The sequence below is a fragment of the Prionailurus viverrinus genome, chromosome B2, assembly GCF_022837055.1.
Source record: "Prionailurus viverrinus isolate Anna chromosome B2, UM_Priviv_1.0, whole genome shotgun sequence".
Taxonomy (NCBI): Eukaryota; Metazoa; Chordata; class Mammalia; order Carnivora; family Felidae; genus Prionailurus; species Prionailurus viverrinus.
Window position 1 is genome coordinate 100,579,651 of NC_062565.1, and position 27,441 is coordinate 100,607,091.

At 41.4% G+C, this 27,441-nt stretch overlaps 1 protein-coding gene across 1 annotated transcript; it reads left to right on the top strand.

The window, feature by feature from the left end:
* Nucleotides 1-64: 64 nt before the first annotated feature.
* On the top strand, nucleotides 65-9,358 carry MFSD4B (major facilitator superfamily domain containing 4B). Its single transcript, XM_047857780.1, is given in 5 exon segments — nucleotides 65-371; nucleotides 1,976-2,144; nucleotides 3,605-3,721; nucleotides 4,926-6,133; nucleotides 6,135-9,358. Coding segments are annotated over 5 exon segments (1,581 nt in total). The 5' UTR covers nucleotides 65-320; the 3' UTR covers nucleotides 6,171-9,358.
* Nucleotides 9,359-27,441: the final 18,083 nt, after the last annotated feature.

Consider the following 27,441-nt stretch of genomic DNA (forward strand, 5'->3'; position numbering starts at 1 on the left):
CGCGTCGCGGGCCTGCAACCTCCGGCTAGTTCCGAAGTTGGACTTCCCGGCCCTGAAGGGGGCCAGGAAGGTGGGGAGGTGGCGCCAGCGGGGACGGCCGGGCCTGGAGGGGCGGGGCCTGGCTCAGCTCCCAGTTCCCGAGGCTCGGCTGAGAAGCCGGGCAGCAGCAGGACTGCTTCTCCCGAGCCGCCGAGCTGGAGCTGGAGCTGGAACTCCGCGGGGCCGGGGCCCCGGGTGCGGGGCAGCGGCTCCTCCAGGCCGAGGCCGCGGCGGAGAATGAGGCGGTGGCGGGTTCCCGGCGGAGCCGCCGGGCGGGAAGCATGCTGCGCTGGTTCATCACCGTGATCCTGTGTGCCGCCTTCCTGGGTCTGGTGAGAGCCGGGGGCTGGAATCCTCCCAGGCCGGGGGCGTGAGCAGGCGTCCTGCAGAGAACGCGGTCTTCCGAGTTCGAGTCTCGCCTCTGCCTCTTGCAAACTGTGCGACCTTGGGCGCATTCATCTGCCCCCAGACTTAGTTTCCTAATCCGAAAAATGGGCACAGTTCTAATCTTGGAGGGTTATTGTCAAGTGATTTTCCTAATATATTTTCCAGCTCCAGCCAACCGTCCTCCCTCTCCTACGTGGGGTGGGGAGCTGCAAGGGGGTTTGCCAGGTTTATAGCCCCTGCCCCTTGCGCCCACGCAGACCCCATATTATTACACAAAGCTGCTTTTCTGGGATTTCTTCTTCCTCGTCTGACAAAATATAGCCACCTCCTTATTTTTGCAGATGGGGAAATAGACCCAGAGAGGGAAAATGCCTTTTCCAGACCACACAGCTGGCTTTAAGTGGTGGAGCCAGGAATAATATATCTCTTATTCTGCCCACAATCTTATGTAAAACAAACCCGTAGATCCTTCGGTGTTTTTCTTAGAGTAAACTGCAAGGCCAGAAGCACCTTTTGACCAACCCCTTGACCTTCCAGCCATTACCTTATTTCTGGACCTCTCCGTCTCGTCACTTGTCTGGAATATTGGGATCTTGGGGATTTGGTAGGGTGAGTTTTCTGAGGAGAGTCGCTTCTGGTCCTTTAGCATCTTTCTCTGGAGTCACAACGGATTCTTAGAATGTGTCGATGTGGAAAAAGGAAAAATCATTGCGGACGCTTGGGGAGTCCTCACCTTGCGCCAGGTCCTGTTTTAAGTGCTTGGCAGGCGGGAAGTAATTTGATTGGAGATGAAGCTCAGCCTTCCCTCCATATACCAGGTGCTCACTCTGCCCTTAGTCTGGGACTGCTCTGGCTGGGGCAAGAGGCACACCCAAGTTTTAGAGCAGAGCAGTCCAAGTAGAATCAATTAATCTTGAAGCCTAGACCGATAGAAACATTTTTTTATGTGTCCAGCAACTATCCTCTGATGGCTTGGGGTTTTCTTTGAAGAAAAATGTAGACTCAGAAACATTTAAATTGCTTATCTCCTGCGGATGTTGTATGTGTCAGAGGAAGGACCCCCAAGTGCATCCAGAAATATTGCTCTGTTTTAACAACATCAAAAAAACAGGAACAATATTACAATATTTTAATAAATTTTTTAACCTCTAAGTTCCTATTATTTGTATATAATCTAGTATATTGAAATGCCAAGACAAAAATTATTTTAATGTTACATTTTACCGTTGGTACAACAGAGTCTTCTGTGGTATTGTTCAAAAAGGAAACAAAACTGCAGCAAAGAGCCAAAAAAATTAAATATATATTTTTTTTAACTTGAGAGTTGTCAAAACTAGAAAACCAGTAGGATTTGACACACCAGATACAGGGAGCCTGAAGCTCCAGTATACTAGTACTGTCGTCCTGAAATTTTCCTGGCTGTAAGACTTAAAATATTCCCCTACGTTACATTGAAATCCCCTCCTGTCTTTTTAATAAGGAAGAAAGCTACCACGTAGACATTATTTTAATGGCTGCAAGTAAGAGATTTCGTCTTTTTAAATTTTAGGGAATGAGTGTTGCTATACTGGGACCCACATTTCAAGATCTGGCCACAAATGTGAACCGCAACATTAGCAGTCTTTCTCTGATTTTTGTGGGCCGTGCCTTTGGCTATTTGAGTGGCTCTGTGATTGGCGGAGTTCTTCTTGACGCCATGAATCATTTTCTACTCTTGGGTAAGTACAACACCAATTGTAGCTCTTTGCAACTTTTGTGGAATTCACAGTTTGTTTTAAAACATGAAATATACTAGTTTGCAGAGTGGTTGACGACTCAAATGGGCGCATGCCTGTTTTAATCTTTGCAGTTATAGGGAATCTGTGCTGGGCCCGCTCCGGAAATTTAGATTAGCCCCAAGGTGTGCTACCCGTCCTTCGCCTTCCTGACCGTCACTGTAATTTAGGCACCACCCCTGGATCCACCAGCCAACATACCAGTTGTCCAAAGATCTTGGCTTGTCAGGGCTTAGGGCAGATCTCCTAGGGCCACCATAGGTCAGAATGAATTCCTTGACCCTGCCCAGGCTAGACCCTGGACTAAGCATGAAGGTGGGAGGGAACGGTGGGTGAAATGACACAGGCTAAATTTTTGTCCCTGCCGCCCCATGTTAATGGTGACTCCAGACCTCTCTACCCCACCCTCAGAATAGATGGCAAAGCTTTTAACTTACTCTTTTTGAATAAATAGATATGTTTGAAGTTTATTTTTTGAGAGAGAAAGAGCACGAGTGGGGGAAGGGCAGAGGGACAGGGGGACAGGATCTCAAGCAGGCTCTGCACTGTCAGCACAGAGCCAGTGCAGGGCTCAAACCCACAAACTGTGAGATCATGACCTGAGCCAAAATCAAGAGTCAGATGCTTATCTGACTGAGCCATCCAGGCGCCCCTGAATAAATAGATATGTTTAAAGAAAATCTGGATTGGGGCACCTTGGTGGCTTAGTCAGTTGGGCATCCAACTTTAGCTCAGGTCATGATCTCATGGTTTGTGGGTTCGAGCCCCGCGTTGGGCTCTGTGCTAACAGCTCAGAGCCTGGAGCTTGCTTCAGATTCTGTGTGTGTGTGTGTGTCTGCCCCTCCCCTGCTTGCGTTCTCTCTCTTTCAAAAATAAATAAAATTAAAAAATTTGGATTAATGTGATGAAACTGCTTTGGAAGTAAGGAGAATAATTTACTGTTATTGATGAATAAATGAATAACCACTCAGATTTCCAAAGTGGGTTGAGAAACATATCTGTGTGGCATTTCCCTCCCTATTCCCTACCTAATTATTTAATACCCTTCTACAACAAACTATAGTAATTGCATCTTATTTTTCTCTTTTTAATTTCTTACCTCCTATCTAAAAATCCCTCTAGGTTCTCTTGAGCTGTCTGGTTTGCTAGAAAACTTTGCCTTATGGTATCTGATTTGATTATTAGCGTTGTTAGAAATGAACTCCTGTTAGGACAACTTGGATTTTATGGTCCATAAAGATTATGGAAGCTTGTAAAGGAAATAACCATTTGTAGATGCTGAACCTCTCATCCACTTGCTATTACTTAATTGTAATTTCACCTACTTCTGTTTATAGTTTTTATGATGTTGACTTGATTCGCGAATATTGTTTTTGATAGCTGACTTTTACCTTTCTTCTCAGGGGTGTCAATGTTGGCCACGACAGTTGGTCTCTATCTTGTTCCGTTCTGTAAGACAGCGGGATTACTGATTGTCATGATGTCCATCTTTGGTGTTTCAATTGGCATTCTGGATACAGGTCAGTGAGCCCTTCAGTGTCCCCTCTGGGAGTGGGGACTTCCTATTAGAAAAAGTAGAATGGATGACATCAAATGGCTATTTGCAGTGTAAAATGACACCAGCCTACTGAATTGCTCCTGGGGTCACCCAGTCAGAACCACCCTTTTGGCAACTACTCTTCTTGCCAAGTCGGGTACCTGTTTTTGAGCAGCCAACCATGGAGTGAATTTAAAGAACTTTGTTCAGTGAGGGATTATTGCTTTATGGTATCCAAACAGGAAAGGGTCCGCCACGTGGGTAACTATGGTGCAGGTGAAGGGGCTTTCATTTTGGGATAGAACTTGATCAGTATAGTATGGGAGGAATTGATGGGTTACTAGGTTGAACCAGCTGGCTGAGGAAACCTAGAAGCGGCTATCCAGTTTTAAAAAGCACTCTGCCTTTCTGAGCAACCTGTGCTCTGTATTATTTTCCTGCTCTTTTGTTTACTCTCAAAACCTCCTGCCTTCTTGCAGGAGATCCTCTCCATGGGTCTTGGTATCTTTTAAAAACCTACTAAATAATATGCTTGGCATTTTTGTCCACCCCTAAAAGCAACTCTTATCCCTTGCTCTACTGTTACTTAATAGATCGGGGATGTTTTGTACTTTAGGCTTTGTTTGGTTTAAAAAAAAAAAAAAACAACAGAAAGAAAACCCAAGACTTGATGCTTCTTGCCTTTCACCTTGTAGAGGAGGTATCCTTGTTACCTGTCATGGGCACAGCAGAACTCTGTAGTGTTCGGGTTTCTGAACACGTGTTTTGCATCTGTTATATACATGAATCATTTCCCTCAACTGGCTGCTTGGTAATTTGACCAGTATCTGGTGATCATATATACTTAAAATGTTTATAAGTAAATATCCACCCTCGCCCTGCCATCCTGGTATTAGAACTGTGTTATAAAAAGCCTTGGGCTAATGTCCCTAGCTCTAGGAGGGAGTGGTTTACTAGCTTGAGGAATCCATTTGTGAGTATGTGATGTTACACTGCTTCCAGTTCTCTGGTGGTGGGAGGTTAGAGTGCCTTAATCACAGAATTGGGCGAGTTGTAACATCTGATCATTTAGAATGTTATATAATCCTAGTGCCACATAAAGTAGGCTCTTCCTCTTTCTGATAGTAATGAACGGGTTTTTGCCAAGTTTCTGTGATTAAATCATTTTCCTCATCTTTCATTGGTAGGTGGTAACGTCCTAATCTTGGCCATATGGGGGGACAGAGGAGCCCCACATATGCAGGCCTTACACTTCAGTTTTGCCTTGGGTGCCTTCTTGGCTCCACTACTGGCTAAACTGGCATTGGGCACGACGGGGTCTGCTGACAACCACACAGAAGCTGACTCTCACAGTTCTCTCAACCAGTCGTCTGAAGCTGACTCAGAATCTCTACTTGGAGTACCTGACAATCTGAATTTACTGTGGGCTTACGCTGTTATCGGTACCTACATTTTTGTAGTTTCTGTCTTTTTTTTGGCTCTGTTTTTGAAGAAAAGCTCAAGGCAGGAAAAAACCAAAGCATCAGCTCAGAGGTCTCGGAGAGCAAAATATCACAACGCCCTTCTGTGTCTGCTTTTTCTGTTCTTCTTTTTTTATGTGGGGGCCGAGGTAACCTATGGCTCTTACGTTTTCTCGTTCGCGACCACCCACGCCGGCATGAAGGAGAGTGAAGCAGCTGGGTTGAACTCCATCTTCTGGGGGACCTTTGCGGCCTGCAGGGGCCTGGCAATCTTCTTTGCTACGTGTTTACAACCTGGAACCATGATTGTGTTAAGCAACATCGGCAGCCTGGGGTCATCTTTACTGCTGGTGCTTTTCGACAAGAGCCCAGTTTGTCTCTGGATAGCAACGTCAGTGTATGGGGCCTCGATGGCAACCACGTTTCCCAGCGGTGTTTCTTGGATTGAGCAATACACCACCATCCATGGGAAATCCGCAGCTTTTTTTGTAGTTGGTGCTGCCCTGGGAGAAATGGCTATTCCTGCGGTAATTGGAATTCTTCAAGGAGAATACCCTGATTTGCCTGTAGTTTTGTATACCTCTTTGGGGGCATCGATAGCCACTGCTGTTTTATTTCCTGTGCTCTATAAACTCGCCACCTCACCTCTCGATCCACAGCGGAAAGAACACAGAAAAAGCGAGGACCAGAAAGCTTTGCTTTCTAGTTCTGAGCTAAATGACTACGAGGAAGACAATGAAGAAGAAGATGCAGAAAAGTGGAACGAAATGGATTTTGAAGTGATTGAAATGAATGATACAATGAGGAATTCCGTAATAGAGACATCTAGAAATATTCTGACGGAGCCCTTAGCTGAAGTCTCCAGTCACTCCCACTCCAGTGCGGTGGTGTTGGAGTCCTCTCCAGTTAATACTGGCAAGTCCCCTGTGAATCACCTTGCAAGAAACCAGGCTAAAAGGGACTAACACCTAGAGAAGTTGGATTATTTACTGACCTCCTTGAATAGTCTCCAGTTCTAAAGAAGCCAGTCAGAGCAGAGCCTTAACGGATTTTCAACATGCTTTGGGGAATCAAAATTTCTAGCTCAGAGTACGTTTAGCAAATGCTAAAAAAGTTTTGGGAGGTTCTGTAATTCCCAGACTTTTCCATAAAGAACAAATGGTCTCATACAGCAGGATCTTGTTGTGAGGCTAGTGTTTGGCACGTGGCTGAGTCAGTAATGTTTTATGGTCTCCATCCCTCAGAGCGTGCAAAGAAGGTGTTTGTTGTTGAGAGGTTGGGTGCCATTCTAAATAGCGTGTGAAACCGTCTAACAGTTGAATCGATGAGCCGAACAAATGATCAGTCATCAGTATTCTGCCAGGGAAGTTGACGAGTGTCGTTTCATAAAAGAGCAACTTTGCAAGTGGACAGGGATTTTTTTCATTGCTTTGCCCTCTCTGTAGTAGCGCACCAGAAAATGCTAATCCTCATTTGATTTCTGATTTCTGATTTCTGATTTCTATGAAGAGAACACAGAACGGGACCCCGAGAGACCTGGCTTCAAACCTTGACCGCTGCTTCCTACTTATCTGGTCCTGCACTCAGTCACTGAACTTACGCAGGCCTCATTTATCTTCTCTCCTGACCTGTGATTCCAAAAGTGAAACTGAGGTGGTTTTCAAACTAGGAATCCATAAGTTTTTTTTATTTAAAGTATATGCAAGGGGAAAAAAAAAAGTTTGTGCAAGATGGCTGTTAGAAATTAATATAAGTGCCATCCATTCTTCCTTTCAAATGAGAAATGAAGCAAAGTTGATAGTTTTAAGCATAGTACCAATTGTGAATACGTGTCAGTTTAAGAGACTCCATGTTTAATAATGATTTGCAAAACACATTTTGAGTATTTCATCCATTCTAAGATGCACCTTCTTTTCACATTTATTTCCACATTTTTAACATCTCTGAGATCAGACTTTGTCTTACAGTCAGTAGTCTCTTAACACTGACAAAATTTAACTGATGGTTGTCCATGTACATATACGAAGTAATGTTGCATGTTACAATCAGTGTCTTAAACAGTAATCCATTCAGTTATGGAGATTTTACTATTTTTACAGATATTTTAAAGAGAAAAGTTATTTTTATATGCTGACTTTCTTGATGTTCAAGCAGGATTTGGAGGCGCGATGTTCCGACTTGAAAAGCTGTTTCTTCAGAGTTACTATGTTAGTACAGCTGTGGACAGTGTCTTCCTTAGCAACAGGCTCTGGGTCTGAGCCTTGCATTTCCAGGACTCGCTCCTCGTTGAGTCTGGCTGGTAATCACATTGTTAACACTGTAAACTAGGCTGCTAGTTTAATTTACAAAGAGGCACAGTCTTTTCCAGTGTTGGGAATATTTGTATCACCCATCTAGGGCTCTTCCTTTCTGAGTTTGAAACATCTGGGAAACCAAAATAATGAGTAGAAAGTGGCTTGATAGCTTAGGGGTCCAGGGACCACAAAGGGTACTTCATAGGAGCGTGGCAAATGACTAGCACTGATGATAGTTTTTGTTAGTTTTATGGTGAATAACAGTTAATTTCTACTCGATTGTGGTATGTTTGCTTTCTCTTATCTCATTTCTATAATTTTGCCTTTGTTTTTTCCTAAGCGAAATACGGTCTCTTTCTTAACCACTGCCCACTCACCTTCTCTACCTGCTGCGATAATCGTTTATGTTAATAATCTAGCACTTTTGGAGAAGGCTGGTGGAGAAATGTACAGTAAAACGCCTATTCTTGCTCTTTTTATATTGTACTTCTAGCTGGAACTTGGAGACCACCACTGCTGCATTTAGTGCATTTTCTCAGGTTGGTGGAATTTAGACAGTTGCTACTCCCAGTTTGGCAGCCGGGAGGCTTGCTGGAACAGGGATTCTGTCTGCAGCATCTACGTTTAAGGGGTAGAAGATGCAGCTCGGGGAGAGAAGGATGATAATAAGAACATGGCAGCAAATTTGGAAATCCAAACTGGAAAATCCACTAGGGTTCCACAAACCAAAATGTGAATGGCCATGTGAGATTATAGGCATTGTGAAAGTTTGATGATGTATTTCCATATTGGAAGGATAAGACTTAGTACAATTCCAAGAATTAGCATTCATCCTAAGCAGTTCTTAGGTAAGTGTCTGTTGATCTGTGAGTAACCAAGAGTGAAGCTCTCTCTTGCTGAAGAGCAGATTTAGCAGTTTGGACATTTATTATCTCACAGTTTCTTGGGTCAGGAATTTGGGCATGACTTCCCCGGATCCTCTGCTCAGGGTCTCGTGGGGCTGCGGTCAAGTCGTTGGGTACGGCTGTGCTCCTTTCTGGAGCATCGGGTTCTCTTCCAGGGCCATGTGTGCGATGGTTGACAATCCTCAGTTCCTTGCTGTGGTAGGCTGAGGTCCCTGTTGTTTTGCTGTCAGCCAGCACCGGTACCAATTCCCAGAACCTCCCACGGGTTTTTTTGGGTTTGTTTTTTTTTTTGCCAAGCAGGCCTCTGTAGATCCTCTCACAACATGGCAGCCTATTTCTTCAAAGCCAGCAGGAGAATCTCTCACCTGAGTCCACTCTGTTGGAATCTTCTATAACATAATCACAGGAGTGACCTCCCGTCACCTTTTCCATCTGCGCTTGGCGGGAAGCAAGTCATAAATTCTACCCAAACTCCAGGGGAGAGGCTAATACAGAGATGTGGCTCATAGGGGGTCGCCTTAGAGTGTGTTTGCTACGCTCTGGTACCTATAGAACCAAGGTTTAAGAGAACTAAAAAGTTTGAGCTGGGGAAAAGAAACCCTCAGAAGTCATTGAAAGTGATATAGGTACCAAACCGAGTGAACTAATGTGGGGATGGAAGGCTCCCCATAGGCCAGGCCAACAAACCTGATAGGGGAGAATCTCTTTGTTTGTGGGGTACTGGATAGGCTAACTCCGAGTTACGCCTTTTTTTCCCTTGACATTTTATGTCCTTTACCACTATGCTTTTAGCCTGTTCAAATGCAGCTTACTATGAGGGAAATAGGTAAATTTCAGTTTAATTGTATTTTCATAGTAAAGTCCAAGAAGACGTTGAGAGCATTTTTCAATTACTCTTCTTTTTTAAAGAAAAATTGTTTTTAAAAATCAGTTTTTTATAGATTTTTTTAATGTTTATTTATTTTTGAGACACACAGACAGAATGTGAATGGGTTAGGGGCAGAGAGAGAGGGAGGCACAGAATCCGAAGCAGGCTCCAGGCTCTGAGCTGTCAGCACAGAGCCCAACACGGGGCTCGAACTCACTAGTGTGAGATCATGACCTGAGCTGAAGTCAGATGCTCAACTGACTGAGCCACCCAGGTGCCCCTAAAAATCAGTTTTTATTATATAAAAGTAATGAGGGTCAAGTATAAGTAATTTATACAAAGAAAGGTCATGCTGGAAGATTAGGGAAGTACATAAAAATGTAAGGGACAAGTGTAAGTAATTTATATAGTTTTTATTTATTTTTTAAAAGTAATCTCTGTGCCCAACGTGGGGCTGGGACTTAGGACTCTGCGATCAAGAGTCTTATGCTCTACTGACTGCACCAGCCAGGACTGTATAAGTAATTTATAATTTTAAACACCTAAAAAAAATTCTTAATTTCTCATCAATGTAATTTCCTGGGTAAAGAGGTAAAAAGAGAATTTCCTCCTACCAGATAAAGTTTCAGAAACAACTTGAATTTTGTGTCCAGAGTACATGGGCACTATAGTTGATGGACTGGTTGTTAGTTTGAAGACTTGTAATTTATATATATAAAAAATAAATAAATAAAACCATAGCAACGTATCACTCAGTCTTGCCACTTAAAAGTTATCACTAAAATCGAGCTTGAAGTTCTTAATGGAAGAACATGTGTTCTTCTGGGATACCCTGTGTCTGTGTGTGTTAAGGGCCAGTTGTTTTGTTCACAGTGCTGTGAATGTGTGTGTGTTTGCATATGTGAACTCACAGATATCATGTGGGTTTGATATTTTCCTATACTCGGGGGGTGCAGTGGGGGTAGAGGTGGCAGAGAAGGGATACAAAAAAGCTTGAGGTATGATTCCAAGTTTTTTAGAGATGTTCCTTTTTTTTTTTTTTTTTTTTTTTTTGGAGAGCATGAAGGGGAGAGAATCTTAAGCAGGCTCCATGCTCGGCACAGAGCCTGATCCTACAACCCTGGGATCGTGACCTGAGCCAAAATCAAGAGTCAGACACTCAACTGGCTGAGCCACCCAGGCGCCCAGAAATGTTCCTTTTTTTAACTGAAATTTTTATCGTGATTATTACAGATTTTCATGCAGTTGTACGTAGTGGCTCTTTGTTTTTTGTTTTCACATTTCCTGAGTGAGGGATCCTTTTCTCAGTCTGCAAGGGTAGAGCACTAGACTAGCGCTTCTCAAACTGTAATGTGCATTTGGGTTGCTTGTTAAAATGCAGATTCGAATTCAGTACTGCCTGGAATAGGGGCTGAGAGTCTACGTTTCTAACAAACTCTTAGGAGATAGGGAGCTATTGGCCTGGGGACCGACCACTTTGGGTTGCAAGATTCACTTTTTGGGAATGTCAAATTCTTTACTGCGTTGGGGAATTCAGTTTGTTTTTGTTTTAGCTTCTCTACTGACCTTAAATCTGTAGGAGTCTATAGTCCCCATGTACTCCCTCCTCTTTCTTACACACACACTCTCTAGGACTCTGTTCTGAATTCTCTCCAGTCCTCTCCGTTTACTGTATTCGCTGTTGAATATGTATTCCTTATGTCTGTTGAATGCCTCCTATTTGGCAGTCTCTGGGGGAGGTGCTATGTGTACACGGGTGAGAAGATCAGGAGGTTCCTCCCTCCGTGGAACTTGGCCTCTAAGGCAGTACTGTCCAGTAGAGTTTTCCATAATGATGAGAACGTTTTACATCTGCGCTGCCCAGTAGCCACTGGCTACATTTGGTGAATTGAGCCCTTGAAATATGGCATGTAAGACATAGAAAGTGAATTTTTAATTTAAATATCTACATTAGCTGGTGGCTTCCATATTTGATAACGCAGGTATAGTGGGAGAAACATCACACAAGATGTTTCCAGGAAGACTTTATTTTCTGTTATATTAGAAATTAACAAGTATTTGGGGTCAGAAAAGTTGTCATAGATACCTTCTCAAACGGCATAATGTAAATTATCATGGCACTTAGGAAAGGCCTGGTTTTAATGGGTTATAGTGGTAGACAGTGGTGTTCAGTGATCTAAGAGGTTTATCTTTCCATGTGTGTTAAGGAAGCAAACCGAGGCTGGGTCATGTTGGTGGCCAGGAGGATTTAAGCTCCTCCCACTGAATGCATTTGAGCTAAGTTGAACTTGACTTGGATTTTTATTTAGCTATAAATAGTTTCATATTTAACAAGTTCTAAAGTTTCATAACATTGAATTTTGGCAGAGATAATTTTTCTATATATTCCAGCATTTTTTTGGGTAATTGTCTTAACTATGTGTTCTCATGTCCTCGATTTCTGCCTTGTTTATTTCTTTTAATTCTTGCAGAGAAGATCCCTTAGTTTCTTACACTGTGGATGTTAATCCTCATATATTGTCTTCCTTTTGGCTTGTATTTTTAATTGCAGAATGCCTTTCATGTCTGGTCTCTAAGTTTATGGCAAATTGCCTTTGATGTGTTTATATATATTAATAAAAAACGTTGAAGTTATCAGATGACATGAGTGACTTAAGGCATTTTAGCCTCTGAACAATTTGTTGAGATTATAGGGTGCTTTTTAAAAGAATTATTTGTTTTTAGTTAAGTACGTTCACATTATTGTGCAGCCATCACTGCCATCATTCACAAAACTGAAACTCTGTAACCCATTAAATGCTCTAATTCCCTATTCCACCCTCCCAGCCCTGAAAACGATCATTCTATTTTCTATCTCTACAAATTTCACTACTCTACACACCTCATATATGCATCACACAGTATTTGTCTCTAAGTACCTCATATAAATGGCATCATACAGTATTTGTCCTTTTATGGCTTGCTTATTTCACTTAGCGTAATGTCTTCAGGTTTCATCCATGTTGTAGCATGTGAGAATTTCCTTTGTAAGGCTAAGGGATAGTCTTTTGAGTGCACATATTGTTTATCTGTGTATCTATTATATAGACTCTGGGGTTTCCACCTTTTGGCAATTGTGAATAATGCTGCTATGGAAATTGGTGTACAAACATCTGTTTGAATTTCTGCTTGTAATTCTTTTGGGTGTCCCCCCCACAAGTGTGATTGCTGGATTATATGGTAGTTCTGTTTTTGATTTTTTTTGGGTGCTTTCATTATTTGGCTTAGATATCTGTTTTTTCAGAAGAAACCAACTATAGGAAAGAGGATGGAGAAACCCATGCTTTTGTTAGTACGGTTTCAAACTCTAGGCAGACTTCTAGCCCGTTATAATCAAGTTAGTATCACCCACATCCTGAGTAGATGGAAGATTCTATCAGACATCTACCTCAAAGTTTTGTTATCTCTACTTCAGAATTTTTTTTTTTTTTATTCAGTCATTGAGTAAGTGTTTGAGAGCTTCTTTGTTTGAAATCCTGCCTGAAATGAAACCAAACCTGGACCATTTGGAGGTTGCCCTTCTAGACAGATTTTCACTAGTTTTGATTTGGGGGGCTTGAAGTGGTAGGGATGACCTTGTAAATTGAGTACCTCTGTATTTAAGACTGCTCACTACTTACATGGCTTTGTACAATGTAAAGCTTATTTGAATAAAATATTGATATAAATAAATGGTAATGTTGGCTTCAGATAAGATTGGTGTTTCATTTCCTGGATGCTTAAAAATGAATTTGGCATTTCCAGAGATTAGTCAAGAATATTGCCAGACTTCAGATTGTGAGTGCTCCAAAACGTATACAGTAGTTGTATTGAGTTCCTAAAATGTGAGTAGTATGTATTTTTTCACTTCACGTGGATATTTTAGAAATGACACCTAACATCTTTTTGATAATGTCTAACATTTCTGGCCCTTCAGCTTCTCTTAGGTTTATGATCCAATTTCCTTTTTTTTTTTCTAATTTTTTAACGTTTATTTATTTAAAAAAAAATTTTTTTTTCAACGTTTTTTTATTTATTTTTGGGACAGAGAGAGACAGAGCATGAACGGGGGGAGGGGCAGAGAGAGAGGGAGACACAGAATCGGAAACAGGCTCCAGGCTCTGAGCCATCAGCCCAGAGCCCGACGCGGGGCTCGAACTCACGGACCGCGAGATTGTGACCTGGCTGAAGTCGGACGCTTAACCGACTGCGCCACCCAGGCGCCCCAACGTTTATTTTTGAGAGAGAGACCGAGTGCATGGGGGGGGGGGGGGGGGCGGGCAGAGAGAGAGGGAGACACAGAATCCGAAGTAGGTTCCAGGCTCTGAGTTGTCAGCACAGAGCCCGACACGGGACTCAAACCCACGAACTGTGAGATCGTGACCCGAGCTGGAGTCTGGCGCTTCCCAACTGAGCCACCCAGGCGCCCCTATGATCCAATTTCTAAATTTCCAAGTCCACCAAAGAAGCTATTGCTAGCTGGATATCTTTGTTAATATTTTTTTTCTTCAATAATATTTTATTTGAAGAATATCCCCTAATTAAGATGATTACAGTTCTATCTCTGTCTCAGAATGGGAAAAAGGTCTTCAGAATTGTGCGTCAAGCAGAGACGGGGGTTCTTCTCCTTGCTTCTCGTTCATACAGGGCCCTGCAGCTGAAAGCCCGCTGTTAGTGACCACAGCCCTTTTTGTCTTGTTTAACACAACTGTGGTGGTGATCTGGTTAAATGCTTCTCACTTAGAGTGTGATTCAGGTGTATAGCAGCCTCCCCATCCCCTCACACTGTATTGGAGTCTTGGGAAAAGATCGTTTTTAAAGTGGGAGCATTTGAGCTGAGAGAAACTAAATGGCACACTCTCCCTGGTCTTATCTGAGCAGTTAGTAATGACACTGTAGGTGTCCTCATTTGACTGCTGCCATCTCAGCTTTTGGTGATCTAAGTTTACAGCTGTGCACTTTGCCCTGGGCAGGGATCTTGTACCTTTGCATCATGCCAGGGACTCTGGGCAAAGCTTAGCCTTTTCTGACTCCTCCTAAATACAAAACTCTAGAAGCCTTGGCATTAGGCCAGATAGGATAGGATTTCAAGTGAACTGGCTGTGATATCCAGGGTCCCCAGTGCTTTCCCTGATGAAGCAGGGGCTTCGTTCATAGTTCCACTCCTACTTCATCTTCCATGGATTTGGTTGGGCATGAGAACGGATTAAATGGCCACAGCACCTGCTCTTAAGTGTTCCCTGGGCGGGAAGGATAGGGTGAGAGATGTGGTTTACAAGGACACAGACATGGGGCTCTTGGCTACCACCCACTGGAAAAGACAATGGCTTGGGAGATGGAATTTTTCTATTTGGTCACTATAGCAACTGTTTCATTCTCTGTCCTTTGGGAAACTTGAATGGATCCTATAGGGCACACGAAAAAAGCTCATGTGTGGTGTAATGGTTAAGTGTGGAATCTGGAGTCTGTCAGCCTGGATTTGAATTCTGACTGCCACCTACTACCTTTGTCACATTACTCGATCTCTTGGCCTCTATTTTCTTTCATGGGGTAGGCAGTGAGACTTGAATGCATCTAGCATACTGCATCATACATACATTTATGAGTTGAACTGTGCCCGCGCCCCCCCGACCCCACCCCAATCTGTATGTTGAAGTCCTAACATCCAGTATCCCAGACTGAATATTTGGAAATAGGGTCTTTAAGAAGGCAATTAAGCTAAAATGAGGTTATTAAGCTGGGCCCTAATCCAACGTGATTGGTATCCTTATAAGAGGAGGAAATTTGGACACAGGCCCAGAAGGAAGACTATGTCAAGACACAGAAGACTGCCATCTACAAGCCAAGGAGAGAGGCCACAGAGGAAACCAGCCCTCCAATACCTTGATCTCAGACTCCTAGCCTCCAGAACTGTGGGAACGATTTCTGTTGTTTAAGACACCTACTCTGTGGTACTTTGTTATGGCACCCCCAGTGAACTAATACACATAATAAGTACACAGTGAAGGTTAGTTACTATTACTATTTTTATTGTTTCCAAACCACTAAGCCAAAAGAAAAAATAAAGCAGCCACAAATGGGGAATTTTATTCATAAAGGAATATTCACTAGATTAGTAAAAGAGACCACCAACAAAATGGAAATGATAAGAATTTTTAATAACTGTGGTTGGGAAGGCCAGGTTGGACACCCTAACTAAGCTAACAAGGTATGGGTCACAAGAACATTTATTTAGTTGTCCCGCCACACCAGTAAGAAGACAGGTGGCTGAGAGTTCACACACCTGGCCTTGGGAGCTCTCTGCTTAGGTACTATGCCAAGGATGGACTTCCTTGGACCTGACCAAATAGCTAAGGTAAATGGGGCCCCTGGCAATAAAAGAGTGAGAAACAGCAAAAGCACACAATTATTTTTAATGGAGAATGCACGTGTACAGTAACAGAATCAGTAACAATACAGAGGTAAATTAAAAGTAGATCTTATTCACCCTTGACCCCAACCCTCTTTGGCTTGCCATTAAGGCAACCGCTCTTACTGTCCTTTTTGTGCATCATCTAGAGATATCTGTGCATATACAAAAAAGTGTTTATATGCACATATATAAAATGAATATAAATAGGGGCGCCTGGGTGGCTCAGTCGGTTGAGCGTCCGACTTCGGCTCAGGTCACGATCTCATGGTCTGCGAGTTCGAGCCCCGCGTCGGGCTCTGGGCTGATGGCTCAGAGCCTGGAGCCTGCTTCCGATTCTGTGTCTCCCTCTCTCTGCCCCTCCCCCGTTCATGCTGTGTCTCTCTCTGTCTCAAAAAAATAAATAAACGTTAAAATGAATATAAATATATTCTGCTTTATTGAGAAGTAATTGACATGTAACACTGTATTAGTTTTAGATGTACAACATAATTCGGTATATGTATGCATTCTGAAATGACCACCTTCACTCGTTTTACACAACCCCGACCCCTTACCTTTGGCAACCAATAATCTGTTCTCTGAGTTCAGGAGTTTTTTTGGCTTTGTTTTTTCGTTTTTTTTAGATTGCACATATAAGAGATTTATGCAGGATATGTCTTTCCCTATCTGACTTATTTCACTTACCATAATGCCTTCAAGTTTCATTCATGTATGACATGGCAGGATTTCCTTACTTTTATGGCTAATATTCCGTGTGTGTGTGTGTGTGTGTGTGTGTGTGTGTGTGTCACATTTTCTTTACCCATTTGTTGAGAAAGTGGTTTCATTTCTTTTGGAGAAATACCCAGAAGTGAAATTGCTGGGTCATATGGTAGTTCTGTTTTTAATTTTGTGAGGAACCTCCATACTGTTTTCTGCACTGGCTATACCAAAGTACATTCCCACCATGAGGATTCCCTTTCCTCCACATCCTTGTCAATACTTGTTATTTCTTGTCTTTTTGATAACAGCCATTTGAGCAGGTATGAGATGATATCTTGTGGTTTTGATTTGCATTTCCCTGATGATTAATGATGTTGAGCATCTTTTCATGTACTGGTTGGCCATCGTGTGTGTTCTTTGGAAAAATGTCGATTCAGATTCTCTGATCTTCTGCCCATTTTTTAAATTAGATTTTTTTTTGCTTTTTTTTATTGAATTGTACAAGTTCTTTATGTATTTTGGATATTAACCCTCTATCAGATATACGATTTGTAAATACTTTCTGTCATTGAGAGATGAGTTCTAAACCTATAGATGGCCTTTTCATTTTGCTTATGGTTTCCTTTCTTGTGCATAAGCTTTTATACTTTGATGTAGTCCCACTTGATTATTTTTGCTTTTGGTGTCAAATTTAAAAAATCATCACTAAGACTGACGTTTAGGGGTTTACCACCTATTTTTTCTTTGAGACATTTTATGGTTTCAGGTCTTAGGTTTAAGTCTTTAATATATTTTGAGTTGCTTTTTGTGTATGGTATAAGATAGTGGCACAGTTTCATTCTTTTGCAGGTGGCTGTCCAGTTTTCCCAGCACCATTTATTAAAGAAACTGTCCTTTCCTCACTGTATCTTGTTGGCTCCTTTATTGTATATTACCTGACAATATGAGTGGTATTTTTATTTTTGGGCTCTGTTGTGTTCTATTTATTTAATTAATTTTTAAATTTACATCCAAGTTAGCATATAGTACAACAATAATTTCAGGAGTACATTCCTTAATGCCCCTTATCCATTTAGCCCATTCCCCCTCCCACAACCCCTACAGCAACCCTCTGTTTGTTCTCCATATTTAAGAGCCTCTTATGTTTTGTTCCCCTCCCTGTTTTTATATTATTTTTGCTTCCTTTCCCTTATATTCATCTGTTTCGTATCTTAAAGTCCTCATATGAGTGAAGTGATATGATTTTTGTCTTTCTCTGACTAATTTCACTTAGCATAATACCCTCTATTGCCATCCACATAGTTGCAAATGGCAAGATTTCATTCTTTTAGATTGCCAAGTAATACTCCATTGAATGTATGTACCACATCTTCTTTATCCATTCATCCATCAGTGGACATTTGGGCTCTTTCCATACTTTGGCTATTGTCAATAATGCTGCTATAAACATTGGGGTGGGGTTCCTGGGTGGTTCAGCTGGTTAAGCATCCAACTTCAGCTCAGGTCATGATCTCATGGTACATGGGTTCGAGCCTCGCACGAGGCTCTGTGCTGACCACTCAGAGCCTGGAGCCGGCTTTGGATTCTGTGTCTCCCTCTCTCTCTCTGCCCCTCCCCTGATCATGTTTGCTTGCTCTCTCAAATATTTAAAACAATTTTTTTAATTAAAAAAGAAACATTGGGGTGCATGTGCCCCTTCAAAACAGCATACCTGTAGCCCTCAGATAAATACCTAGTAGTGCAATTGCCGGGTCATAGGGTAGTTCTATTTTTATTTTTTTTGAGGAACCTCCATACTGTTTTCCAGAATGATTGCACCAGTTTGCATTCCCACCAGCAGTGCAGAAGAGAACCTTATTCTCTGCATCCTCACCAACATCTGTTGTTGCCAGAGTTGTTAATGTTAGCCATTCTGGTTGGTGTGAGATGTTATCTCATTGTGGTTTTGATTTATATTTCTCTGATGATGAGTAACATTGAGCATTTCTTCATGTGTCTATTATTCATTGGAATGTCTTCTTTGGAGAAGTGTCTATTCATGTCTTTTGTCCATTTATTCACTGGATTATTTGGTTTTTTGGTGTTGAGTTTGGTAAGTTCTTTATAGATTTTGGATACTAACCCTTTATCTGATATGTCGTTTACAAATATCTTCTCCCATTCTGTTGGTTGCCTTTTAGTTTTGCTGATTGTTTCCTTTGCTGTGCAGAAGATTTTTATCTTGATGAAGTCCCAATAGTTCATTTTTGCTTTGATTTTCCCTTGCCTCTGGAGATGTGTTGAGTAAGAAGTTGCCATGGCCGAGGTCAAAGAGGTATTTGGCTGCTTTCTCCTCTAGGGTTTAATGGTTTCCTGTCTTATGTTTAGGTCTTTCATCCATTTTGAGTTTATTTTTGTGTATGGTGGAAGAAAGTGGTCCAGGTTCATTTTTCTGTGTGTTGCTGTCTAGTTTTCCCAGCACCATTTGCTGAAGAGACGGTCTTTATTCCATTGGATATTCTTTCTTGCTTTGTCAAAGATTAGGTAGCCATACATTTGTAGTCCATTTCTGGGTTCTCTATTCTGTTCCATTGATCTATGTGTCTGTTTTTGTGCCAGCACCATACTGTCTTGATGATTACAGTTTTGTAGTAGAGGCTAAAGTCTGGGATTGCGATGCCTCCAGCTTTGGTTTTCTTTTTCAAGATTGTTTTGGCTATTTGGGACTTTTCTGGTTCCATACAAATTTTAGGATTGTTTGTTCTAGCTCTGTGAAGAATGCTGGTGTTATTTTGATAGGGATTGCATTGAATATGTAGATTGTTTTGGATAGTATTGACATTTTAAGAATATTTTTTCTTCCTATCCAGGAGCATGGAATATTTTTCCATTGTTTGTGTCTTCTTCAATTTCTTTCATAAGCTTTCTATAGTTTTCAGTATATAGATTTTTCACCTCTTTGGTTTATATTTATTCCTAGATATTTTGTGGTTTTTGTGGAATTGTAAGTGGGATTGATTCCTTGATATCTCTATTGCTTCATTATTGGTGTATAGTAACACAACTGATTTCTGTGCATTGATTTTATATCCTGCGACTTTGCTGAATTCATGGATCGGTTCTAGCAGTTTTTTGGTGGAATCTTTTGGGTTTTCCACACAGAGTATCATGTCGTCTGCGAAGAGTGAAAGTTTGACTTCCTCCTGGCTGATTTGGATGCCTTTTATTCCTTTGTGTTGTCTGACTGCTGAGGCTAGGACTTCCAATACTGTGTTGAATAGCAATGGTGAGAGTGGACATCCCTGTCGTGTTCCTGACCTTAGGGGGAAAGGTCTTAGTTTTTCACCATTGAAGATAATACTAGCAGTGGGTCTTTCATATATGGCTTTTATGATCTTGAGGTTTGAGCCTTCTATCCCTACTTTCTTGAGGGTTTTTATCAAGAAAGAATGCTGTATTTTGTCAATGCTTTCTCTGCATCTGTTGAGAGGATCATGTGCTTCTTGTCCTTTCTTTTATTGATGTGATGTATCACATTGATTGTTTTGCAGATATTGAACCAGCCCAGCACCCCAGTTATGAATCCCACTTGCTTGTGGTGAATAATTCTTTTAATGTATTGTTGGATCTGGTTGGCTAGCATTTTGTTGAGAATTTTTGCATCCATGTTCATCAGAGAAATTGGCCTTAAGTTCTCCATTTTAGTGTGGTCTTTGTCTGGTTTTGGAATCAAGGTAATGCTGGCTTCATAGAATGAGTTTGGAAGTTTTCCTTCCATTTCTATTTTTTGGAACAGCTTCGAAAGAATAGGTGTTAACTCTTTAAATGTTTTGTAGAATTCCCCTGGAAAGTCATCTGGCCCTGGACCTTGTTTTTGTAAGATTTTTGATTACTAAATTGATTTCTTTACTGGTTATGAATCTGTTCAAATTTTCTTTTTCTTCCTGTTTCAGTTTTGGTAGTGTATATGTTTCTAGGAGTTTGTCCATTTCTTCCAGATTGCCCATTTTATTGGCATATAATTGCTTATAATATTCTCTTATTATTGTTTGTATTTCTGCTGTGTTGGTTGTGATCTCTCCTCTTTCATTCTTGATTTTATTTATTAGGGCCCTTTCCTTTTTCTTTTTGATCAAACTGGCTAGGGGTTTATCAATTTTGTTAATTCTTTCAAAGAACAAGCTCTTGGTTTCTTTGATCTGTTCTACTGGTTTTTTTGGTTTCGATAGCATTGATTTCTGCTCTAATCTTTATCATTTCCTATCTTCTGCTGTTTTGGGGTTTTATTTGCTCTTTTTCTACCTATTTAAGGTGTAAGGTTAGGTTGTATATATAAGACCTTTCTTCCTTCTTTAGGAAGGCCTGGATTGCTCTGTACTTCCCTCTTATGACCATCTTTGCTGCATCCCAGAGGTTTTGGGCTGTGGTGTTATCATTTTCATTGGCTTCCATGTACTTTTTAATTTTCTCTTTAACTTCCTGTTATCCCATTCATTCTTTAGTAGGATGTTGTTTAGTCTCCAAGTATTTGTTATCTTTCCAAATTTTTTCTTTTGCTTGATTTCAAGTTTCATTGTGTTGTGGTTTGAAAATATGCACGGTATGATCTCGATCTTTTTGTACTTGAGGGCTGATTTGTGACCCAGTATGTGATCTATTCTGGAGAATGTTCCATATGCACTGGAGAAGAGTGCATATCCTGCTGCTTTAGGATGAAATGTTCTGAATATGTCTGTTAAGTCCATCCAGTCCAGTGTGTCATTCAAAGCCATCGTTTCCTGGTTGGTTTTCTGTTTAGATGATCTGTCCATTGCTGTAAATGGGGTGTTGAAGTCCCCTACTACTATGGTATTATCAATGGATTCTTTATGTTTGTGATTAATTGATTTATATATTTGGATGGTGCCACGTTTGCAACATAAATGTTTATAATTGTTAGATCTTCTTGGTGGATAGACTGCTAATTATGATATAATGCCCTTCTTTATCTCTTGTTACAGTCTTTATTTTAAAATTTAGATTGTCTGATATAGGTATGGCTACTCTGGCTTTCTTTTGGCGACCATTAGCATGACAGATGGTTGTCCAGCCCCTTACTTTCCATCTAAAGGTGACTTTAGGTCTAAAATGGGTCTCTTGTAAAGAGCATATAGATGGATCTTATTTTCTTATTCATTCTGTTACCTTCTGTCTATTGATTGAAGCATTTAGTCCATTGATGTTTATTTTTTAATTTTTTCAATATATGAAATTTATTGTCAAGTTGGTTTCCATACAACACCCAGTGCTCATCCCAAAAGGTGCCCTCCTCAATACCCATCACCCACCCTCACCTCTCTCCCACCCCCCATCAACTCTCAGTTTGTTCTCAGTTTTTAAGAGTCTCTTATGCTTTGGCTCTCTCCCACTCTAACTTCTTTTTTTTTTTTTTTTCTTCCTTCCCCTCCCCCATGGGTTTCTGTTAAGTTTCTCAGGATCCACATAAGAGTGAAACCATATGGTATCTGTCTTTCTCTGTATGGCTTATTTCACTTAGCATCACACTCTCTCCAGTTCCATCCACGTTGCTACAAAGGGCCATATTTTGTTCTTTCTCATTGCCATGTAGTACTCCATTGTGTATATAAACCACAATTTCTTTATCCATTCATCAGTTGATGGACATTTAGGCTCTTTCCACAATTTGGCTATTGTTGAGAGTGCTGCTATAAACATTGGGGTACAAGTGCCCCTATGCATCAGTACTCCTGTATCCCTTGGGTAAATTCCTAGCAGTGCTATTGCTGGGTCATAGGGTAGGTCTATTTTTAATTTTCTGAGGAACCTCCACACTGTTTTCCAGAGCGGCTGCACCAGTTTGCATTCCCACCAACAGTGCAAGAGGGTTCCCGTTTCTCCACATCCTCTCCAGCATCTATAGTCTCCTGATTTGTTCATTTTGGCCACTCTGACTGGCGTGAGGTGATATCTGAGTGTGGTTTTGATTTGTATTTCCCTGATGAGGAGCGACGTTGAGCATCTTTTCATGTGCCTGTTGGCCATCCGGATGTCTTCTTTAGAGAAGTGTCTATTCATGTTTTCTGCCCATTACTTCACTGGGCTATTTGTTTTTTGGGTGTGGAGTTTGATGAGCTCTTTATAGATTTTTGATACTAGCCCTTTGTCCGATATGTCATTTGCGAATATCTTTTCCCATTCCGTTGGTTGCCTTTTAGTTTTGTTGGTTGTTTCCTCTGCTGTGCAGAAGCTTTTTATCTTCATAAGGTCCCAGTAATTCATTTTTGCTTTTAATTCCCTTGCCTTTGGGGATGTGTCGAGTAAGAGATTGCTATGGCTGAGGTCAGAGAGGTCTTTTCCTGCTTTCTCCTCTAGGGTTTTGATGGTTTCCTGTCTCACATTCAGGTCCTTTATTCATTTTGAGTTTATTTTTGTGAATGGTGTGAGAAAGTGGTCTAGTTTCAACCTTCTGCATGTTGCTGTCCAATTCTCCCAGCACCATTTGTTAAAGAGACTGTCTTTTTTTCCATTGGATGTTCTTTCCTGCTTTGTCAAAGATGAGTTGGCCATACGTTTGTGGGTCTAGTTCTGGGGTTTCTATTCTATTCCATTGGTCTATGTGTCTGTTTTTGTGCCAATACCATGCTGTCTTGATGATGACAACTTTGTAGTAGAGGCTAAAGTCTGGGATTGTGATGCCTCCTGCTTTGGTCTTCTTCTTCAAAATTACTTTGGCTACTCGGGGCCTTTTGTGTTTCCATATGAATTTTAGAATTGCTTGTTCTAGCTTCGAGAAGAATGCTGGTGCAATTTTGATTGGGATTGCATTGAATGTGCAGATAGCTTTGGGTAGTATTGACATTTTGACAATATTTATTCTTCCAATCCATGAGCAGGGAATGTCTTTCCATTTCTTTATATCTTCTTCAATTACCTTCATAAGCTTTCTATAGTTTTCAGCATACAGATCTTTTACTTCTTTGGTTAGATTTATTCCTAGGTATTTTATGCTTCTTGGTGCAATTGTGAATGGGATCGGTTTCTTTATTTGTCTTTCTGTTGCTTCATTGTTAGTGTATAAGAATGCAACTGATTTCTGTACATTGATTTTGTAGCCTGCAACTTTGCTGAATTCCTGTATCAGTTCTAGCAGACTTTTGGTGGAGTCTATCGGATTTTCCATGTATAATATCATGTCATCTGCAAAAAGCGAAAGCTTGACTTCATCTTTGCCAATTTGGATGCCTTTGATTTCCTTTTGTTGTCTGATTGCTGACGCTAGAACTTCCAACACTATGTTAAACAACAGCGGTGAGAGTGGGCATCCCTGTCTTGTTCCTGATCTCAGGGCAAAAGCTCTCAGTTTTCCCCCATCGAGGATGATGTTAGCTGTGGGCTTTTCATAAATGGCTTTTATGATGTTTAAGTATGTTCCTTCTATCCCGACTTTCTCAAGCGTTTTTATTAAGAAACGGTGCTGGATTTTGTCAAAGGCCTTTTCTGCATCAATTGACAGGATCATATGGTTCTTATCTTTTCTTTTATTAATGTGATGTATCACGTTGATTGATTTGCAAATGTTGAACCAGCCCTGCATCCCAGGAATGAATCCCACTTGATCATGGTGAATAATTCTTTTTATATGCCATTGAATTCGATTTGCTAGTATCTTATTGAGAATTTTTGCATCCATATTCATCAGGGATATTGGCCTGTAGTTCTCTTTTTTTACTGGGTCTCTGTCTGGTTTAGGAATCAAAGTAATACTGGCTTCATAGAATGAGTCTGGAAGTTTTCCTTCCCTTTCTGTTTCTTGGAATAGCTTGTGAAGGATAGGTATTATCTCTGCTTTAAACGTCTGGTAGAACTCCCCTGGGAAGCCATCTGGTCCTGGACTCTTATTTGTTGGGAGATCTTTGATAACCGATTCAATTTCTTTGCTGGTTATGGGTCTGTTCAAGCTTTCTATTTCCTCCTGACTGAGTTTTGGAAGAGTGTGGGTGTTTAGGAATTTGTCCATTTCTTCCAGGTTGTCCAATTTGTTGGCATATAATTTTTCATAGTATTCCCTGATAATTGTTTGTATCTCTGAGGGATTGGTTGTAATAATTCCATTTTCATTCATGATTTTATCTATTTGGGTCATCTCCCTTTTCTTTTTGAGAAGCCTGGCTAGAGGTTTGTCAATTTTGTTTATTTTTTCAAAAAACCAACTCTTGGGGGCGCCTGGGTGGCGCAGTTGGTTAAGCGTCCGACTTCAGCCAGGTCACGATCTCGCGGTCCGTGAGTTCGAGCCCCGCGTCGGGCTCTGGGCTGATGGCTCAGAGCCTGGAGCCTGTTTCCGTTTCTGTGTCTCCCTCTCTCTCTGCCCCTCGCCTGTTCATGTTCTGTCTCTCTCTGTCCCAAAAAAAAAAAAAAAAAAAAAAAAATTAAAAAAAAACCCAAAAAAAACCAAGTCTTGGTTTCATTGATCTGCTCTACAGTTTTTTTAGATTCTATATTGTTTATTTCTGCTCTGATCTTTATTATTTCTCTTCTTCTACTGGGTTTAGGCTGCCTTTGCTGTTCTGCTTCTATTTCCTTTAGGTGTGCTGTTAGATTTTGTATTTGGAATTTTTCTTGTTTCTTGAGATAGGCCTGGACTGCAATGTATTTTCCTCTCAGGACTGCCTTCGCTGCGTCCCAAAGCATTTGGATTGTTGTATTTTCATTTTCGTTTGTTTCCATATATTTCTTAATTTCTTCTCTAATTGCCTGGTTGACCCACTCATTCTTTAATAGGGTGTTCTTTAACCTCCATGCTTTTGGAGGTTTTCCAGACTTTTTCCTGTGGTTGATTTCAAGCTTCATGGCATTGTGGTCTGAAAGTATGCATGGTATAATTTCAATTCTTGTATACTTATGAAGGGCTGTTTTGTGACCCAGTATATGATCTATCTTGGAGAATGTTCCATGTGCACTCGAGAAGAAAGTATATTCTTTTGCTTTGGGATGCAGAGTTCTAAATATATCTGTCAAGTCCATCTGATCTAATGTGTCATTCAGGGCCCTTGTTTCTTTATTGACCGTGTGTCTAGATGATCTATCCATTTCTGTAAGTGGAGTGTTAAAGTCCCCTGCAATTACCGCATTCTTATCAATAAGGTTGCTTATGTTTGTGAGTAATTGTTTTATATATTTGGGGGCTCCGGTATTCGGCGCATAGACATTTATAATTGTTAGCTCTTCCTGATGGATAGACCCTGTAATTATTATATAATGCCCTTCTTCATCTCTTGTTACAGCCTTTAATTTAAAGTCTAGTTTGTCTGATATAAGTATGGCTACTCCAGCTTTCTTTTTGCTTCCAGTAGCATGATAAATAGTTCTCCATCCCCTCACTCTCAATCTAAAGGTGTCCTCAGATCTAAAATGAGTCTCTTGTAGACAGCAAATAGATGGGTCTTGTTTTTTTATCCATTCTGATACCCTGTGTCTTTTGGTTGGCGCATTTAATCCATTTACATTCAGTGTTATTATAGAAAGATACGGGTTTAGAGTCATTGTGATGTCTGTATGTTTTATGCTTGTAGCGATGTCTCTGGTACTTTGTCTCACAGGATCCCCCTTAGGATCTCTTATAGGGCTGGTTTAGTGGTGACAAATTCCTTCAGTTTTTGTTTGTTTGGGAAGACCTTTATCTCTCCTTCTATTCTAAATGACAGACTTGCTGGATAAAGGATTCTCGGCTGCATATTTTTTTCTTTTCAATACATTGAAGATCTCGTGCCAATCCTTTCTGGCCTGCCAAGTTTCAAAAGAGAGATCAGTCACGAGTCTTATAGGTCTCCATTTATAAGTTAGGGCATGTTTATCCCTTGCTGCTTTCAGAATTTTCTCTTTATCCTTGTATTTTGCCAGTTTGACTATGATATGTCGTGCAGAAGATCGATTCAAGTTACGTCTGAAGGGAATTCTCTGTGCCTCTTGGATTTCATTGCCTTTTTCCTTCCCCAGTTCAGGGAAGTTCTCAGCTATGATTTCTTCAAGTACACCTTCAGCACCTTTCCCTCTCTCTTCCTCCTCTGGGATACCAATTATGCGTATATTATTTCTTTTTAGTGTGTCACTTAGTTCTCTAATTTTCCCCTCTACTCCTGGATTTTTTAATCTCTCTTTTTCTCAGCTTCCTCTTTTTCCATAACTTTATCTTCTAGTTCACCTATTCTCTCCTCTGCCTCTTCAATCCGAGCCGTCGTTTCCATTTTGTTTTGCATTTCGTTTAAAGCGTTTTTCAGCTCCTAGTGACTGTTCCTTAGTCCCTTGATCTCTGTAGCAAGAGATTCTCTGCTGTCCTCTATACTGTTTTGAAGCCCAGCGATTAATTTCATGACTATTATTCTAAATTCACTTTCTGTTATATTATTTAAATCCTTTTTGATCAGTTCATTAGCTGTTGTTATTTCCTGGAGATTCTTCTGAGGGGAATTCTTCTGTTTGGTCATTTTGGATAGTCCCTGGAGTGGTGCGGACCTGCAGGGCACTTCCCCTGTGCTGTGGTGTATAACTGGAGCTGGTGGGTGGAGTCGCAGTCAGACCTGACGTCTGCCCCCAGCCCACCGCTGGGGCCACAGTCAGACTGGTGTGTGCCTTCTCTTCCCCTCTCCTAGGGGCGGGATTCACTGTGGGGTGGCGTGGCCCCTCTGGGCTACTTGCACACTGCCAGGCTTGTGGAGCTGGGGATCTGGCATATTAGCTGGGGTGGGTAGGCAAGGTGCACGGGGGCAGGAGGGGCAGCCCTAGCTTGCTTCTCCTTCAGTGATCCACTTCAGGAGGGGCCCTGTGGCAGCGGGAGGGAGTCAGACCCGCTGCTGGAGGGGTGGCTCCACAGAAGCACCGCGTTGGGTGTTTGCGCGGAGCAAGCAAGTTCCCTGGCAGGAACTGGTTCCCTTTGGGATTTTGGCTGGGGGATGGGCAAGGGAGATGGTGCTGGCGAGCACCTTTGTTCCCCGCCAAACTGAGCTCTGTCATCCCGGGGCTCAGCAACTCTCCCTCCCTTTGTCCTCCAGGCTTCCCGCTTTCCGAACAG